Source organism: Panthera uncia, assembly GCF_023721935.1.
Source record: "Panthera uncia isolate 11264 chromosome C1 unlocalized genomic scaffold, Puncia_PCG_1.0 HiC_scaffold_4, whole genome shotgun sequence".
In the NCBI taxonomy this organism is placed as follows: Eukaryota; Metazoa; Chordata; class Mammalia; order Carnivora; family Felidae; genus Panthera; species Panthera uncia.
The window spans coordinates 35,332,299-35,352,556 of record NW_026057585.1 but is presented as its reverse complement, the minus strand read 5'-3'; the positions used below and the strand labels follow the sequence as shown (position 1 = coordinate 35,352,556).

Below are 20,258 nucleotides of genomic sequence, written 5' to 3'. Positions count from 1 at the left end.
TATGACTTTAAAGAGATGGTTCTTTCTTTTATCTTCCTTTCCAGTGGAAACAGTTCCCTTATTTGACAGTTCCCTTATTCTTCCTTTGCCAGGTTTATATTTCTCAGTTAATTGAACATAGCAACATTTATGATCAGTCATTATGTAATTTTTAAAATATGACCACTCTTAATGCAATTAATTCTGTGTATAACATTGGAAGAGAACAATAACCAGGCCTTTGATAAAATGGGAAACGATACTTAATTACTTGTAACTTTTACTATAATTAGCAGATCCAAAAACAGGGTAGAGGTTAACTAAACTTTTAAGTATAGATAATAAATTACAGTTTACTATAAATCAAAGTTTGTTATTTGCATGAAAAATTGTCATAACGAATTACAGCTTGACCTTCATAAATTATAAACCACAGTTATATGTTATGACGGCACAAAGGAAATCTTAATGGAAAAATAACTACAGAAAGTTCCATTTAATAGATTTTAAAATGCACCCAGACACTGCCAATTTATGTCTCTACTTCACATTTGGTGAATGTAAATTTACCATCTTTTCATTTGTGCAAACAAAACTTAACAACTCTACTTTCTGATAACTTTTGCTTCCTCTGTTTCATACACTTTCTCCCACATCCTACATGTTAAACTGTACCTTTTATGTAAAGCTTTCTCAAAGCTTTCTCCATGAGGAGCTAAACACAAACTATCCCGAAACTCAACCCCATGACACTTTGTCTGTACTTCTCAATGAGATATTATTTCTACATATATCTCTAAATAAGTCATTTCTATCCAAAGTATACACATATGTGCTTTGAAATACATTTTTATATAGGGTCACTGTATACACATGTGTATATGTCATTTCTACACAAGCCCTTTACATACACGTGTGTGCTTTGAAATCCATCCTTATGCTCACAGCACCCAGAGGGAGTGCCTTCTCCTAATTAGCCTGCTGGAGGAGACATCATTCTTTCTAATTTTCACAAAGCTGTCTATAAATTAGAAGCAGTCTTGTTTATGCACACAATTCCTGACTATAAAAACTGGGGAAAAGGGACTTGGATTCATATAATCATTATAAACAATGGGTACTTTAAAAAGTACATGTTGAACAAACGAATAAAATCATCGATTCTAGCTGGTGTCACTTACCAAATTAGACTCATTAGGTGGGATGTATTTCTCTGTCCCCATTCGCACAAGTCCATCATGGTAGAGAAATATTTTCAGTGGATCACATGATGTTACCAGAATATAAATTCGTAAATCAAACTTGTAACCTTCCATTAGGAAAGGCTTTTCAATGTATTCTTGAACAATCAAATGATCCTGAGATGGAAGTTTGTCGCCATTTCTTATCAAAGAAATCCTAAGTTAAAAAAAAAAAGAATTAAAAGGATAATTTGATATGGTGTCAAGATGTTTAAAAAGCTACAGATAATACTAAAGAGAAAAATGGTAGAGTAGGGAATTCCAAAGTCTGTCCCCCTACAAAAGCAAAAACAGCCAAAAAATTGTCAGAATCAACTTTTTTTGGAACTCTGGAAACTGACCAAAAGCTTGTGACAACCAGGGAACACTTAAACAAAAAAACAGCTGAATCTATGTAAAACAGCTTTGTGGCATTTTAACTCACTCTGGTCCCATCTCTCAACCTCGGCTCAGCAGTGGCCTTGAAGAATAATTCATGTTCCTAGTACAAGTACTGGTTCTAGACTGCAGAATAGACTTTATTCTTGTGGTAGTTTTTTGTTTGTTTTGCTTGTTTGTTTGTTTTTCACCTGTGTGGTCATATCCTGAAGGAACTCAAACTTGATTATATTTTGTCTAAACGGGAACTCTCCCAGTGTTGAGGCAGCTACATGGAGGTGGGGGGAGGGAGTGCATTATTGAAAACCTTTAAAGACAAATGCATTATAGTTCCTGCTGCCTATGGCAACCAATAAAGGTTGGGGAAACCAATATACTAACTAAAAAGATTGGGAAGAAAGAGTAAAGTATGAGAATCTTGGGGGAATAAAAGCTTTGAAAAACTCAGACATTTCTGAGAATTTAGAAGACCATGTGTGTGCCCAGGGCTAAGTGCTTGCTCAGGAAAGACTTGAGAGACCCAAAGCTCTCTTGAGAGGTCCATCAGGTTCTGGTTGTTAATGAAGGAGCAGGAAATGAGAATAAGGCAGAGTTGTAGACTGTCTAGTTAAGTGTTGAAGACATGTCCCAATATACATACATACACACACACACACACACACACACACACACACACACACACCATCTGCAAAGATTGGGAGTGTTTGGTTTGGGGGAGGTTTTCTTGGGTTTTTGTTTCTTTGTTTTTTGGCTGCAAGTGTTTGAGGAAAGCTCTGTTCACTTACTAGGTGAGTACTGACCTAAAAGAACAGGAACTCCAATGCCACACACAACAAAATATACAGACTTCACAAAATTATTTCAGAAAGATCACTAAACAAATAAAGAACAACCATAATAAGCAGCAAGAAAAGCCTTGTAAAGGAGGAAGAATTTGATCTCCAGAGTTGCTACATTATTAACATTCTAAATGTCCAGTTTTCAATAAAAAAATTTACAAGTCATGCAAAGAAAAAAGAAAGTATGGCTCATAGGCATGAAAATTACCAATTAATAGAAAGCCAGACATTGGGCTTACTAGACCATCAACTATTTAGATCAACTGTTTTAAATCAAATAGTTAAAGGAAACAATGTACAGAGAACTGAAGGAGATCATGAGAATGATATCTCATGAAATAGAGAATGTCCATAGAGAAAGAAGTTATTTCAGGATCCAAACTGAAGTTCTGGAGTTAAAAAAAATTCATGGAACAAAAAATTCATTAGAGAGATTAAACAGAAGATTTAAGAAGTAAAAAAAAAAATCAGTGAATTTAAAGTTTAGGTCAATTGAGACTAACTAGTCTGAGAAACAGGAAAAAAAAAAAAAAAGAATGAAAAAAATGAACAGAGCTTCAAAAGGGAATCCCAAAAGGAGAGGAGAGAAAAATATTTGATGAAAAATATTAACTTACACATCCAAAGACCTCAATGATCTCCAAGTAGGATAAAACTCAAAGACATCCACACTAGAACATATTATAATAAAACTGTCCAAAGCCAAGACAAAGAGAACCTTGAAAGTAGCAAGACGAAGCTACTTATCAAACCCTAGTGATCCTCAATAGATAAACAGTTGATTTTTCATCAGAAACAATGGAGACCAGAGGCAGTGAGATGACCTATTATTCAAAGTGTTGACAGAAAGGGGTGGGGGGTTGGGGGGGGTTGGAGGAACTGCGAACCAACAATTCTTTATCTTGTAGAAATATTCAAAATTGAAGGAGAAATTAAGACATTTCCAGATAAAAACTGGTAAGAGTTTGCTACTAGTATATGTGGCCTATAAGAAATGCTAAAGTGAATCCTTCTGGCTGAAATAAAAGGACACAAAATAGTAACTCAAATCCACACAAAGAAATAAAAAACACCTGGTAAAGGTGACTACATAAGTAAATATAAAAGTCACTATTAATGTAGTTTAGGTTTGAAACTATTTTTTTCCTTATATTATTTAAAATACAATTGCATTAAACTATAATTATAAATCTATGTTGATGGGCACACAATATATGCAAATATAATTCATGACAAAAACAACATAAAGAAGGACAGCGCTATATAGAAGCAAAGCCAAGACTTGGCAGAATGTATTTAAAAAAACAAAAACGAAAACAAAAACAAAAACAAACAAACAAAAAAACATAGTCCAACCACACATTGTCTACAAGAGATTCACTTTAGATTCAAAGAGAATGAACAAATGGAAAAGATATCCTATGCCAACAGTAACCAAAAGAGAGCTGGAGTAGTTAAACTAGTATCAAACAAAATAGACTTTAAGACAAAAATTATTACAAGAGTCAAAGAAGGACAATATATAATAATAAAAAATACAATGTATCAATAAGATATAGTAATTATAAACATATATGCACCTAACAACAGAGCTCCAAAACATATATAGCAAAAACCAATAGAATTGAAAAAAGAAACAGTTCAACAATATCAGTTACAGTCTTCAATACTCTACTTTCAATAATGGATAGAACAACTAAACAGAAGACCAGCAAGGACACCACAGAGAGAGGTGTCCCTTACTATGTACAGCTACATTACATGAGATAAACTCTGGCAGCACAGAATGTATACAGTATGCTTTTTCAGCTATTTTTATACTGTCATCAAACCAAATTGTTACTTATTTATAATGTTTTGACATTAAATATTAGCACATATAAATATAAACATGATTAACATTAAAATTTAGAAATATGTGAACATCTACTAAGCCCCACCCAAAAAATTTTCCTTTGATACAAGCATTTAGCAAGCCAACTTTAAACAATTAATATACAATTCCCACTAATACTACATAAGCCACGGTTAAAATAATTTGATTAAATTATGATTAAAAATTACAAGGAAATTTGTTGAACAATAATTTACCTGGCAGTTACATTTCCAAACATCTTTTTTCACCACAGCATTTTAAAAATCAAACAACTGGGGCACTTGGGTGGCTCAATCGTTAAGCATCTGACTTTGGCTCAGGTCATGATCTCAAAGTTTGTGAGTTCAAGCCCCACGTTGGGCTCTATGCTGGCAGCTCAGAGCCTGGAGCATGCTTCAGATTCTGTGTCTCCCTGTCTCTCTGCCCCTAGCCAGCTTGCTCTCTGTCTCTCTGTCTCTCTCTCTCAAAAATAAACATTAAAAAAAATTTTTTTTAATCAAACAATTAAAATAACTCATGTGTTTTTATTAAAAGCAACCTCAGCCACATTTTCTTTGAAACAAACAAACAAACAAACAAACATTGCAATAAACTAACATTAGAAAGCAAAAGGAAACAGGAATATTAAGTTGTAAAATCTATGCTCAGCTAACATGTCTAGTTCTTAAACATGTCTTAGCTTAAAATGTGCTTTATTCAATTTCAATTCAATTACCATGGTACCTAAAGAAAAAAACTTATTTGTAAAGCGAAGAGGATACATATTTTGCTTTAAAATTTCTAGGTATTGAAAGAGTAAGTCCCTTGCCATTTCTTTCTTTGAGTCAGTTTAGGTCTACCACATCAACTGAATTTTACCCTCCAAGTTTACTCTTAAATTATTATAAATATAAAATTCTATGTTTAAGAAAAAATTAGAAGACATCTTTTTATTGTCTCCTATTAAAGTCTCACAACCTGTTGATTTAATTTTTAAAATGAATTACTGAAGCCTGTGGGACAGGGTAAAATGGCTCATTAAATATTTATATTTAGTCCCAAAAAAGCAACAAAGACCCATTTTATTATTTTTTTCATATTCAACCATGAATGAATGTTCACATTTATTCTTTTTCCCCAATTTTTCAAAAACTTTTATATGTTCTGGGTGATAAATACCTACCCATGACCCATTGCACCATTAGCTGGTTTTACTATAAAAGTTTTCTGCTTTCTCTTTTTCTTCAATTCTTTCATATAGTTCTGGAATTGTGTATATTCAGCAGGGAAGATCCATGTTCGAGGAACAAAGGTATAATCCAGAGGCCGGGACTTGATCATTCTGTAAATTAGAGATAATATGAAAAGTAATTTCCATTCAAACTTGTCTAAATTTTCTTTCTCTGTGCTACTGACATTTATTACAAGGATTTAAATTCCCTCCATTTCTTTTCATTTATTGATTCATTCAACACATGTCTGTAAAGCACCTACTATGTGCTAGGCATTATTCTAGACACTGGAAGGATACATCAATGAAAAAAAATAGACAAGAACCTCTGTCCTATGTACTAATTTATATATTGGTAGATTATTTAAGTATATACTTTATGCTAGGCACTGGGGATATTAGGATAATTTAATATGGTCTTAACTCTAAAGAATTCACATATAGGCTATTAAATACAATGTGATAGATACAATAAAGACATACATGGCAAGGTAATATGTGGAAATAGTAATTAACTCTGCATCTGGGATGACAGGACGGGTACCAGGAAATGGTGTGCCATTCATATTGCTTCTTTAAAGATGATTTTGAGTCCTCAAGGAGTGGCTTTGATCATCTTTTACTCCAGTGTTTTTTGAAGTTTAACTACCTTTCTGAGAAAACCATGTGAAGCCTAAGTATACTAGAAGTTTGTGTTTCTTTGTTCATATGAACTACATATGCCTATACATGTGGTTTTATGGCTGCAACGTATGTCCTGATATTTTTATATTTGCTAAAAACCAGGCTGCCTATTTGAAACATAAGGATAAAACTAGGTATAAAATGTTTACTTTTGATTAATCTCAATTGTTAACTGTTTTGTACATATTGATTCCCACTGCAAATGAAGATATCTTAAAATATAATCAAAGAAAATCTGATTGTTTCAAGGAAGTTCTTTTTAATAAATGTACATAAGTCTTTTATAGATGAGATGACACTGTCTTCAAATGAGATTAGTCAAAACTAAAATGGAAGCACCATATATGGTATGCACAGAGGTAGGGCCTAAATTCTAAAAGGAGGGTGTGGAATGCATGAGCCACTTGGCCTCCACAACTGTAGGCTCCTATGGTTATATTTCAAGTGCTCTTTCAAAAGAACTCTGTAAAAAACTTATATTTCCATTATAATAAGGGAAGTAATTACCAACTCCATCTATCAAATCCAGAATAAGCCAACAAGCTAATTAATTTCAGTACAATATAGGCTAACATTGACTGGTTTGGAAAACACACACACACACATATATCTAAAGGAAGCACAGTAACAGTGCTAATGTCCATGTTTTTGTTTCCAATACCTTTAAGTGTATTTATTATATTTTTACCAATGATATGAAATTAGATCAATTTAAAGTTTTCATTAAAATAATCTATTTTAAACTAATCATATAGTATTTATGAGTGATACCATTCTTTCACACATATATTTGGAAAAAATCCAAGCACACATATATTGAAGAGAAACACTTTATTCCATTTAGCAATCTAGCACAAATCATTTGATGTAAAAATGGATAGCTTCAAAAGAGACATGCAGTCTCTTTTGGAAATTTGGAATTTGGAAATATGGAATAATTTCTGCTCATAGCTGTCATGGATTTACTAAATGATATTAAACATGTAATTTAGTTAATTCTCAAATAGGTCATAACTCTCAATCTAATAGAAGATTATTTTTTCCTTAAGGAGAATTCCAAAGATTCTATAAAAATAAGAAATTGCCTATTTTTAATAGCCTACTAATGGGTCTACATTCAACTTTCTTGACTCTCCTGACCATACAGACTTCTGTTCTCTACAAAACAGATAGAATGATCTTTTCGAAATGCAAATCTCCTCATATTACCAATTTCATCTCCCCCTCCTCTCCTGTGGAATTTGGGATAAGGACTATAATCCTAAACATCACACTTCAACTAATCTCTCCTGGTCCCCATCTATGTCTCTGTGCTCTAGCTACACTTGGCCTTATTTCAGTATCCTGACTATTCCTGCTTTCTTGCACAAACATGACCTTAGCCCATACTATTCTTCCTGCCCAGAAAGCTGTTATATACCATTTTACCAATAAACTCTTACTCAGGATTCAGATTTAGGCTTCCACATCACTTCCTTGGGGAAAGTCTCCAATGCCTCCCTAAGCCAGAAGTCCTTCACTATGCACTGACTTACAACTGTGTACCTTTATTTCATAGCACTTATCACAGTTGCAACCCAATGTTGTAAAAGCCTCAAGTCTGCTTTTGATCACCTCATGAGCCCAGAGGCCAGCACAGTGACTCACATATAAAAATTATATTTAATAAGTATGTGTTAGATGAAAGTAAATGACTTCAGTGAAACACGTCCCAAACGTTACAGAGGTAATTTCCGTTCCTCTGATGTCCGTTCTTCCTATAATCCCTATGTTACTAAAGTGTTGTACCTTCATGATCTCCTAAACCAGAAGGCTACCTACCAGTCATCTTGAACATTTCTCTACTCCCCTTGGATTCTCACATCACAGCAGCTTTCCAGTCCTGTCAATTCTATCTCTTTCGTATTTTCCAGATGTATTTTCTCTTCCCCATTACCACTATCTCTCCTTTAGTGTATTAGATGTTGACAATCACCTACTCCAGGGCTTTCTCCTCCTTTCTACATTCTTTGAGTCCATTATCTATAGTCCCACCAAGATTATCTAAAACATATCATTTCTCTGCTTAAATCCATTAAAAAAAGTCTCACTTCTCTCAGGATAAACACAAATGTTTGCTGAGTAGTTAAATAGATTAAAGAATCAATAATTAAATAATTGAACAAAATATAGTTACATGGCATCCGCAGCCTGGCCTTTGCATTTATCTCCAGCATCATCTCAGGCTAAGCCTCCTGACACCCTATAAAACCACAGAAACTGCTTAAAAGTTCCCCAAACATATCATGTTGGTTTAAGCCTCCATAAAGTTTCTACCACTGTTGTTTTTGCCTACAGACTCCTTGACTTCTTTTCAAAGAATAAACTCTTATATACTTTTCGATATCCATTTTGATTTTCATTTCTCCAGAAAGCCTTCCCTGCTCTCCTAGAAATGACCTCTGTCATCATCTTTGTCACCACCATACACTGACTCTGCCCCTAATGTGGCACCATCAAACTGTATTATATGTATCACTCTTTCTCCCTTATTAAAATTTGAGTTCTAGGCAGGGACTAGGCTTTATTTGTCTTCTTTACCTCAAAGTTAGCAGTCTCTAGTCTACAGTAGATATGCAAAAAATATTTGTTGAGGGAATGGATGTATAAACTGTCACATGATGCATATAAATATCTAATTACACACCAAGGTTACTAACCTTTCTGAGTTTTCTTTCTAAAAATGTTCTCAAATTATCACTTAACTTCCTTAAACTAAAAACAATGTAATCAATATAAATATACATCACGTTAAAAATTCTGCAGTTCATTTGGTATAGCACTTGAGAACTTGTGAACAGTGTTTCCTATAAAAGACTGTTACTCCAAACACTGGTCTCAGACAAATTTATGTATATCCCTGGGTAGGCACATACACATGTGTCTATATGTATGAATGCATACAAATTCACCTACTACAGTGTCTTGCACATGTTAGATGCTCAACAACCAGTATATGAATACACACACACACACACACACACACACACACACACACAGTGTATTATGTTGCCAAACTGCAGTAAAAAGAAGCCTAAGATTCTGGAGACTAGGATTCTGCTCCAGGTTTGCTATTAACTATTTGTTTGACTTGTGCAAGATAGTCATTTTTGTGACACTCAGTTACCTCCTCTGTAAAGTGAAGGAAGAACCAGGGAACTTCTAACCCCTGCTAACTCTACAGTTCTCTCTTCCATCAAAGTATCATTTCAAATCAATGTAACCTGGTGAAAGATACACTATAATATTGAAAATGCAAATTTCAAAAATTATAAGAAATTCTCTATTATAAGTAAATGAAGATTACTTGGTCATATTTCTTGCTAAGAAATCCTTTCTACAGATCTCCCCCATTCCTGGAAAATGGTTGATCCTCTGGAAAATAAAAAGGTAAACATTAATGTTCTCATTGGCTTAATGAATATATTCATTTATACTATAATAGAGTTACATCCATCTTCTGAGTTAAATATTTTTTTAAAGCTATTAACGTAAAACATTTAAAATTAAATGACCTACAAGGAATCTGTAGAATTCAAGAATCTACAATAAGCAAAGAATGAAATTGCAAATTTTTTCAGAAATCAGAAAAGGGTATTTACACAGGTATCAAAGTTACAATTTTCTGTGTCAAATAACTAGTAATTCTATGTCCAAATTATTTCTATTATCCTCAATTTTCTATATTCATACAGATAAGCATTGTATAAATATTGGTGAAAATGGCCTTGTTTGTTCCCTATGGTCAATTTTGTATTTCCCACCACACTAGCAAAGAACTATACAAAATGTCAGTTGTCTAAAGTTCTGTGTATTTGGCTTTTTAGTTTGATGTCTATTTTTTTAATATGCTTGCATTGCATTCTAAAAATCAAAGAATGAAGCCAGACTGCACATAGCAGACATGGTAAGGTACTTCTAGTTCCTGATCTGTCTGTGCAAGCTACTCCACATCACCCATCTTTAAGCATAACACAAAGCAGCAGTGTAGGAAGACTTTTCTCCTATTCATTCTTCCTTAAAGATGGAAACAGGTTATGAGGCACCTGGGTGGCTCAGTCGGTTAAGCATCTGACTCTTGGCTTTGGCTCAGGTCATGATCTCATGGTACGTTAAAAGTTCGATTTGAAAGAATTCAGGCCTTATGTGACGAGTCAGTACAACCAGACAGCAACAAAACAGGTTGTTTGGGTAAGTTAGAACTGAAATTTAATATGTCAACACATTAAGAACCAACCCTATCTAAGTAAAATTATAATGGAATTCGTATAACTTTCCTGATAACCAATAATTGGTCATGATTAATTCCCCACCTGGTAATTTTGCAGCTCGGCAATCTTCTCCTGCTGAACTGCAGAATCACACCATATAAGGTTGCTTGTTTCATCCTCATCTGGAGTTTTCATAAATCCCATTTCATCTATTACTAAACGAACTGCAAGTAAATGGTTATGTTAAATGAAAATTAAAATACTTCTGAAGTATATTCGTTGTGGAAACATTTTCTGATATGCGCAAATTTTATCTCACAGTATTTCACTTGCAAAATATCCATTAGTTATAGCATAACCTTGTTTTTAGTTACAACAATTTATCTAGGGCCAAATTATACTCACAGTAACTGAGAACTGTTTTTAGGTTGCACTCAAAATCCCTGGTTTCAGCCCTCCGAGATTTAGCGGGTACACAACACTGCTAAGGAGTTCAGGGATTATTCATGGCACAGTGAAAACATACACACAGCTGAGACAACACCTCTACTAAGGAAAATGTACTTCAGGGCTTTTTTGTGACCTTGGGCTAGGTACAAAAGGGAAAAGGTAATAATAGTCCCTGATCATTAGACCTATCCTTTACTTTCCACCTCCCCAGTTCAAATTATTTTTAGCAGTTAAAACCAAGTCAGCTGTGTTGACCCAGGATATGAAATAATGAAGCAGAATTCACAGCAGAGATCTAGAAACTGGCCCTCCTATCTGCTCCTAACCCTTTAATCCTATTGAAAGAATTTATGCTCAGAGGAAAGCTTGTTTTTTAGTACAAACTATTTATATGCCCCTCTCTGACTTGAATATCACAATTAATATCCAACAAATTTCAAGTTTAGAATAAAGACAAGCACAGGTGCCTGAGTGGCTCAGTCGGTTGGGAGTCTGACTTGGGCTCAGGTCATGATCTCGTGGTTCGTGGGTTTGAGCCCCGCTTCAGGCTCTGTGCTGACAGCTCAGAGCCTGGAGCCTACTTTAGATTCTGTGTCTCCCTCTCTCTGCCCTTCCCCCGCTCGTGCGCTGTCTCTGCCTCAAAAATAAATAAATATTTTTAAAAACTAAACGAAAATTCTGAGTCTTCATAGAATGGTGTAACTGTATAGATGCACTTCAACATTTTATTTTTAAATGTTTTTAAACATACTGGTACCCTTCGTAAAATGGTAATTGGGGGTCAGTTGTCTGAATCTACCTGGCTCAGGCATAAAACTGATGAACAGACACCTGTTGGTCTCAAGTCCTAGAGACTCTGATTGCTTATTTGGCTGAGGAGAAGGAAAGGGCTTTTTATGCACTGGTTCTGAGAACCCAGACATAAAAGGAGGGAACAGTGATTGGTGGTGGGTGAAGTTGGGGCTGGGGGAGGAATGTGGAGCTGGAGCAGTAGTTTTCCATGAGAGGGTTGGGAACCTTTGGGGCTGTACTGAAGGCCCAGGTAAAAATGTACAAAGCAAGAGTTTGGAAAAGGGCTGTTCTTCTCTGGTCTGCCCAGACCACCATGCAGCGTTAGTGAGCTGAGGCCTCAGGACCTGCCGTGCCACGTAGGGCTCCCAGGAAGGGCAAGGGCAATAGCCACACAGTCTGGGAGACTCCTTTAACTGGCTCATAAGCAGAAAAAAATAATGAGGCCAGAGCATCAGCCCAAGAGTAGACCTGCTCCTGAGTATAGGAGAGACACTGTCTGGGGCTGCTCAGAAATCACTGAGAAGACCTTAAAGAGAGGATTGGAGCAGGTGGCAATTAGAAGGAGGAGGTATAATGAGCTACTCAAACGTGGTCATAAATGTATACATGAACCAGTGAGGCTGAGGACATTCAGGTTACATAGCCATAGTGGAAAAGATCTACTCTTTCTTTAGATTCACAAAATCAAATATGTAAGGTCAGTCATATATAAGTCTCTTTCATTATGAAGTTCAAAGCTTGGAGAGCTGACAAAGTCGAACTTCGAAATACAATGTCGGGAGTTAAAATGTCACTTTTTTCTCCAGTAAGTTTAATTTATTTAATCAAATTTTTGTTTGAATTGAAATTTTAGAAATCAGTTGGAATCTTTTAAGGATATCATCCTCCACTACATGGAAAAGAAACCCCTTCAATGTGTCGTTTCAAAATAGAAAGTTGTTGACACCTAAAGCCTAACTCCATGCCTATAAGGCTGATGTGTTAGGAGCTCTCTTTTAAAAAGGAGGTGAAACAGTTGCCTCCACATTGAACTTCTACCAAGCCAAACACCCTACTGGAACAATAGAGATTAACCATATGAACCACTTTCTCACATTTCCCTTTGCATATCACATACCCGCTTCTCGGATCTTTTTTGTCCCCATTTAATAAAAATTACCAAAAATACATTCCTCACAATTTGTCCCATGATTTTTTTTCCCTAGACCCACAGAGCTTTCAGAGGCTAAGCAGAAGTTTTACAAATAGGAATCCATGCAACTATCTAAATTTTAGATACAGAAGATACATTTGTTTCTCATTTTAAATTTCAATTCTTACTTTACTTAGGCAGCATGATATAGTAAAAAGAAAACTCAATCTGGAATGAAATGAATTCAGGTTCAAGTTCCACTTTCGCCATCTGTATGAACTTGGGTAAGTTGCTAACTCTCACTGGGCTTGTTTCTTCAACTCTGCTATAAAGGACATATTAAGAAAATCATGTGAAATGTCATAATGTATTAATTATAGAACTGTGGAAATGCACTTCACTCTTCCACAATGTGTCTTCATAAGGAACTATAAGAAAAACTTCTCTCAAGACACAGGAACACAGAAGTCCTATATCCTTTGAATAACCAGTATGATTTTATCTCCTGCTGTGCATTCTAGAGTGGATTGTGTTTTAATATTTGCTTCGGTTGAGGCTGCGAGTCAAATCCATCTCTAACTATAGAGGGTCTCAAGGAATGTATTTTGTATTCTTATCAGCCACAAGATTCATCCTATTTTCCTGTTTTTATTTTTCCATGCATATTTTCTTATGGCTATTAGCCACTTCAAAGTCACTATTAGAGTGAGGGAAGACAGGGGGAAAGGGAGCAAGGGAGTAATGCAGCCTATATGCAGGGTTATTTGGAAGATTAAGTGAAATAATACACGTGGAAATGTTTGGCCAATGGTTATAAAAAATTACTATTAGAACTATAGCAAGGTTTTCTGCCTGAGGAAATAGGCAACACCAGGGCAAAAACACAGGTGTGTTGACTAACGGCTTAAGTGTATTTCCATTATATAAGTCAACTGTCAAGGAAGCAGTAATTAAATTGTAAGAAGTACGCTGTTGCATTCACTAGCTTAAATAAGGGAAAAGCAAGGTAGCATTTTCTCCTAGACACATGGTCCATTCTCTCTTTCCCTCCCCTATACTTAGTTAGCACTGTATTCTTTCAACAGTCCCCGATTCAAGGCCCTACAGGAATTTTGTTAAACACAAATGAGCAGGCTCAGCGAGGAGGTAGGAATCATTATAAAGAATGCTAAGGCAACTTCAGCCCTGGGAAGACTTCCTGGGAAAGTGACAGGGAAGTGCACTGAAACACTCTTCTATAGATCAAGGCTCCTTATGAACCCCGCCAGAACCGTAAAAGCAAGAGGGTAAGTTAACACCACCCATAAATCACTTTAACAACAGTCGCCTTACTCTTGTTCCTAGAAAACATGCTGCAGATAAACCCTGAATCTTTCATATTTCACCCTCCCATGCTAACTTGCTTCATGTCCCTTCCTCTGAGGACCACTTGTTCGAACAGAGTATCAGGGGACCTCAATTCCATTGAAGTATTCCACTGATTGCTCAAGAACTTTGGTGAATTACTGTAAATGAAATGAGATTCCCAAAGATTAATAAGGGTAAGAATAATTAACATCCTTGAGGTTCACATGATTTTCCTTAACTTTTAGTGCAAAATGGTTGAGAGGAAGATTATTTGAGTACTTACGGTATTTGTTAAGAGTTTTGTTTGCAATGCTGGACAAATGTATCTTAATTTAAAATGATTATTCTTCTTATCTATTCTCTATACTACAGATACTGTTTACACATAAGAACTGCAATTTCATTAATAAAAAGCAACAGCATCATCAAAAGAATTTTTTAAAACACAGAGAGAAATATATTTTTACTCCTTAAGCCAGGTTCTCATTGTTTAATAAAAATCTCAAATTTTGTGTTTTTTTATTTTGCATCTAACATTTTAATCTGTTTCATGTTGATTTGATACTTGATTTAAAAACTATTAATCAAAATCACATCTATTGAATACTACCCCATTAATAGCTAAAGCTTTTAGCAATGTTTACATTGATGTTCTTTCTGATTATTAACATGTTAAATGTCTCATAAAATAGAAAATTTTATAGAATACATTTAAAAATCAATTACAGGGGCACCTGGGTGCTCAGTTGGTTAAGCTGAGCTGACTCTTGATTTCGGCTCACATCATGATATCATGGTTGGTGGGTTTGAGCCCTGCATCAGGCTCTGCACTGCCAGCACAGAGCTTTCTTGGGATTCTCTCTCGCCCTCTCTCACCGCCCCTCCCCCACTCATGCTCACCCTCTCTCTCTCAAAATAAATAAATAAACATAAAAAAAATCAATTACACAAAAGATTATTATCTCCAGAATTTCTACATTGTTTTCAACATCAAACCAGTTTCCCCAACAATTATGATTCTGAGGAGACCTACCAATTTCAAACTTTGTCCCAGCAACATTTGCTGTAATGATTCCCTTCTTTTTCTTCTTTCTGACTTTCCTTTTCATTGTGCTTTGATAAGGCAATTCTGTATTCAGATCCAGGGGAGAAGGTCCCTGAATAACTTTAAAAGAAATGTAAACCAGCCAAATATCACTGAAATAACAAAAATTCCATAGCAGAGAACACAAATGCCTCCCCCCGCCAAAAAAAAAAGTAAAATTATAAATTCTACTTAAAAGTCCTCAATTAATTTTTAATTCTTAAAAAAAAAATTCAGTGATGATCTATAATATATCCACATTTTGTAGTGTGATTAAGTCAATCTGCTTACCTCTTTCTTGAGGCAGAGATGGCATTATTGTCTGTGCCTGTGCCAGTGTGTGTTGCTGTACCAAGCTCTCAGGAAATCTGGAAGGCCTGCATGAGTCTAAGTAGGATACAGCTCCAAATCGCTGAAAGTTCCTATCATATTATCTTGGGGGAATCCTCAGATTTCAGGACACCGAAGTTATGGGATGAGAAGGTACCTGTAGGGATTTTAAAACAAAGTCATTTTAGAAAACAACTCTGATGAAATTTTTCTATTGTCTTTAAAAGTCAAGTGAAGGTGAAAGTTACTGTACTCAATCGACAAATGTTTGTTAATTTATAAAACCTTACGCAAAATGCCAAGTGATAGTTCCCTGTCCTAAAAAGTGTAGTCTAGAGGAAGAGGTTTTATTTAAGTTACATATCATATTTACACACAATAAATAGCATGCCATACACAAATAATGACGATAACCACACTCGCTATCATCTACTGAACGCTGACTATCGTAGGCCACTTAAGCCATTTAATCTTGCAGCAAAACCATGAGGTGGAAGCTTTTATCCCTAGCTTACAGTTAAGTAAATTGATCTCAGAAAGGGCAAATCTTTACACAAAAGTGACAATGTGGAGATTAAAGTGAACAACTCTCTGGTGTCAAAGTCAGTGCCTTAACTAGGACCCCACACAACCTTCAACCCAACACCTGAAAGTTAGGTGCAGCATCACTTTTAACATGACACAGCGAAGTGACTGCCAAGGCAGAGATCACATACAACGAAATACAGAGAAAAGCGATTCCTCATGAAGGGGTGGCGGGGGTGAGGGGGGCTTGTTGGTAGGGAGGTAGTTGATGACTTCATAAAGTAGACCACATTTGAATTGTGCCTTAAAAAATGAACACAATTTTGAAAGGCAGAAAATGAGAGGAGTCATCATTATGCTGATCTTATTTGGGCACACAGAGGAATGCAATAAACATTTTTTAATGAGCTCATTTGATTTGGCTACACCTCAGCAAGGCCTATATTACACTCCACTCATTTTCACTGTGTATGTATGAACCTAGGTATTTATGCCCTGACTATACTATATTGCCCAGTCTATACTGTCAACTTTCTAATTTCTCCCTTCATGTTGTAAGAATCTTTAAGTTCTTGTAAAATGTCTCTAAACACAATGAAAAACTATAAAGCCTATCATGATAAACAAAGGTATGGTATCAATACCTTTATCAGGAGGTTATCAGGTTTATCAGAAATTCAGCTATATAAAATGTGACTCTTAATATATCACCCTCAATAGTCATTATTAATAATAGGATTCATTATTAAAGAAAATTTAGAACTTAGTTTTTGGGTATCATTTTTACTAGAATAATTACCTAGAATAATTCAATATGAAAACTAGTTAACTATTACTTATTACAGAACAATTGTGGACAGGCACTGTTAAGAATCTAAAATACCTTACCTAATTAACACACCTGGAATTGAGATACCATTTCTGCAGTTTTCTAGATATGGAAATCAAGGCTAAATAAGTTAAATATATCAAGGTAACACAGTTTATAAATAGAAACCTAGGCTTTGAACCCAATTCTGACTGATTGTTCATACTGTTCACAGAGCCCCACTATTTTCAGACCCCGTGCTAACATGCTATATAGATGTTAAAAAAAAAACACAAAAACTTGGTAACCCAGTTGCAGTGCAAAACTGCCAGATATGGGTGTATTGTGGGAGATCACAATACTTCAAAATCAAACAGTGAAGTCACAGTAAACATCCCCAGCCTGACCTCAGCTCCCAATTCCAAGCTGGAAATAGACTAGATTACTTTTCAGAATAAAAGAAAGGAGTGGTCTAAAGTTCAGTGTGATTTCTTTCTGGTAGCTCTTTGATACCTCAGGGAGGTAACTATTTGGGTTTACAAGTCCTTGTCCAACATCTTGTTACTGGAGTAAACAAAGATTCTCTTATGGTAACAGAGTACGTATTACATCGAAAGTAGGTGACAAAGTCAAGAAGAGTTTGAGACAACATCTGCCAAACTACGTTGACAATAAGTTAGTAATTGTTATCAGCTCTAAAAACAGATTTGTTAATTTCTGACTTAAATAATGAGCCAAACAGCTTTAGTATAGAGCTCAAAACAGGAACTGTTATCTCTTCACTCACCACACAGGAATTTAAAGACCTTAAATTTAGTCTATCTTTATATGCTTTACTTAGTTGCATTTATATTTTGGTGAATAACAGTAAGAGTGCTTTAACAAACTCAAGAACTTCATCCTACTATCTCAATTCTAATTATTTCATTGTATCCCTAGTGAAGGATGTGAGACGGCAAGATTGATCACATCACTTAAATGAGCCATGGTTACCTACTTTCCAGAAGCACACAGTATGTTTCAGTTACCTCCGAAATACTTCAAGCCAAGGGTTTCTTAAGCTTGGCTGCAAAGTAGAATCACCTGAGAAACTTTTGAAACTCCTAGTGCCAAGGCCACACCCCAGACCCAAGTGGGGCCCAGGCATCAGCATTTTTTAGCTCTCCATATAATTGTGTCATGCAGCCAAATTTGACAACGTCTGCTGCGAGCACATAGTGACACTGAAGCCAATAATAGTTAGTTATAACATACACAGACAAGAAAAAAGTAAAACAAAGAAGAAAACTTTGGAACCTGTATTTAAAAAGGCCAAATAGGTAAAAAAAAAAAAAAAAAAAGAAAGAAAGAAAGAAAAAATCATCCATTAAAATCTTCATCTCTAGTTAAAGTAAACAAATTGGGGAAAAAAAGAATTAGAAGATCAGCAGAAATTGATTTCTAAGACAAATAAGCAATTTTGTTCTGCAAATAAAGAAGCCATTTCCAGAAGGACTCAATTCTCAGAAATGTCAAGCAAATGGGCACCTTGAATGTAGAAGTTCAAGGGCTACCATGCAAAACAATAGATACATAAGACTAAAACACAAAAAGCTGTAATTCCAATACATTTGTGTTGGAGTGCTCTTTCTTCCCAGTTCTTTCTGTTGAATTACAACCCATCACTTAAAGTCCAGACACAAATTTCCACTCTTTCCTTAGAGCTTCCTCTGATTATGTTTGAAGAAATTCATTACTCCCTCTTCTGGTCTATCACAGAGACCATTATTTGTACCCCTATCATATCACCAACCACAAACTAAGAAGGTAAGCTCTGTGAAGACAAGTGGTTCTGGTTTTCTTCTATCTTCTTCAATCCTCCACTTCCAGAGGCTAGAATATTGCCTCACACAATGCCAAGTAAGTACTTGTTCATGATGCCACCTGGCAGTAACCAGAGGTGGTCGTGGGGCTCTGAGAAACAAACACATATCATTTACAATATACTACTTTCACATTTTTAAGTGAAAAAGGCCAAGTACCTAGAAGTTTACATCTGGGTAAAATAACAGAAGAGCATGGGGGAAATATGCATCGAGTGGTGGCAGCCTGTTGTGGCAGGTGCACAGCTAAAGGAGACACTCTTTCGTGTACAGCCATTAGTATCCCGTGCTATTACCTTTTGAAAAAGTAAGATACATGTGATAAAAGTTTGTTTCATCATTACAATGTTAATAACAAACCCACCAAACTTTGCATGTCATTTAGATCAAAATATAATATGACAGAAAGAGCACTGAACAAGAGGTCAGTTTCGATTCTTATCCTTTATTCTGCCACTTAACAGATACATGACTTAATTTCTTACTGTGCAAAAGGAAGAAATTGACTTTCTCCAGCCTTAGAGTCAAAAATACCAACCAATGAGGATAGCATTGGTTGGTATTTTTGATAATAAGATGAATACCAAACACCTTTTGTGGAAATTATGAGAGAAACTCAGATGTTCCCAACATCCCAGGAATCTGTGCCCAGTGAATGCTATATAGAATGGGTTCTTCAAACATATTGGCAGAATTCTAATTACCATAGACTACTAAATTTTAGTAATCTTAACCAAAGGTCAGTGGGAACCAAAATTAGGGTTAAGTTGAAAATATGTAAAATTATATTAAATAAAAATTTAATAAAAGCTGTTTTTATGATGAGAAGGAAGAAGAAAGAAACAAATATAAACCAGTACCTCCTGTGTACTAAGCATTTTTCACATAACTTCATGTGTATTTAGTCCACCTAATAAATGCCCTGGTATGTTTTATTCCCATTTTATATATAGGAAAATTTAGATTTCATGGCTAAGTAACTTGCCCAAAGTCACACCTAATAGGTGACAATGAAGTGGCTTGTCTTTAAAGCCCATGACATTTCCCACTTTGTATGCTACCTTCAAAATTCAGTCTTTAAACATGACACATTAAAGATTTCACAAAGAAGCTTAATTCTGCTTGACTGGAGCTGTTTTAAAAGCTAGAGAATGAGAGCAAGAGAATCAAGCTGTGGTTTAAAATGTAGTTGAGATCACAAAGTTGCATCAGATTTAATCTGTCTTCTTAGAACCCCAAGGCAGCTATCCATATCCAGACTGTCTTCCTGTTTTTTTTTCCTTCATGAAGGTACTACAATTCAACAAATACTCTTATGTAGCAGCCACTGTTCTTAGTGAACAAAATAGGTAAAAAAAAAAATTTTCTTTGTGGTGCTTACACTCTAGTTGGGAAGAGACTAACAATAACAGAAAACATATTAAATAAGTAAACGTCAGAAAATGCTAAGTACTGGGGGGGGGGGGGGGAA

The 20,258-nt window shown here is 35.4% G+C and overlaps 1 protein-coding gene across 2 annotated transcripts in view; it reads right to left on the bottom strand.

The window, feature by feature from the left end:
* The window catches only part of TTLL7 (tubulin tyrosine ligase like 7), a 142,298-nt gene that overhangs the window by 79,059 nt on the left and 42,981 nt on the right, over window positions 1-20,258 (bottom strand). The window contains exons 2-7 of one of the 2 annotated variants that reach the window (XM_049616917.1): window positions 15,554-15,749; window positions 15,212-15,343; window positions 10,560-10,681; window positions 9,554-9,621; window positions 5,476-5,634; window positions 1,161-1,377 (exon numbers count right to left, since the gene is read on the bottom strand). In XM_049616917.1, coding sequence (XP_049472874.1) covers window positions 1,161-1,377; window positions 5,476-5,634; window positions 9,554-9,621; window positions 10,560-10,681; window positions 15,212-15,343; window positions 15,554-15,578 — 723 coding nt within the window. In that variant the 5' untranslated portion in view covers window positions 15,579-15,749. Of the gene's footprint in view, window positions 1-1,160; window positions 1,378-5,475; window positions 5,635-9,373; window positions 9,471-9,553; window positions 9,626-10,559; window positions 10,682-15,211; window positions 15,344-15,553; window positions 15,750-20,258 lie in introns of those variants that run through there. The other variant, XM_049616918.1, reaches the window with a different exon arrangement.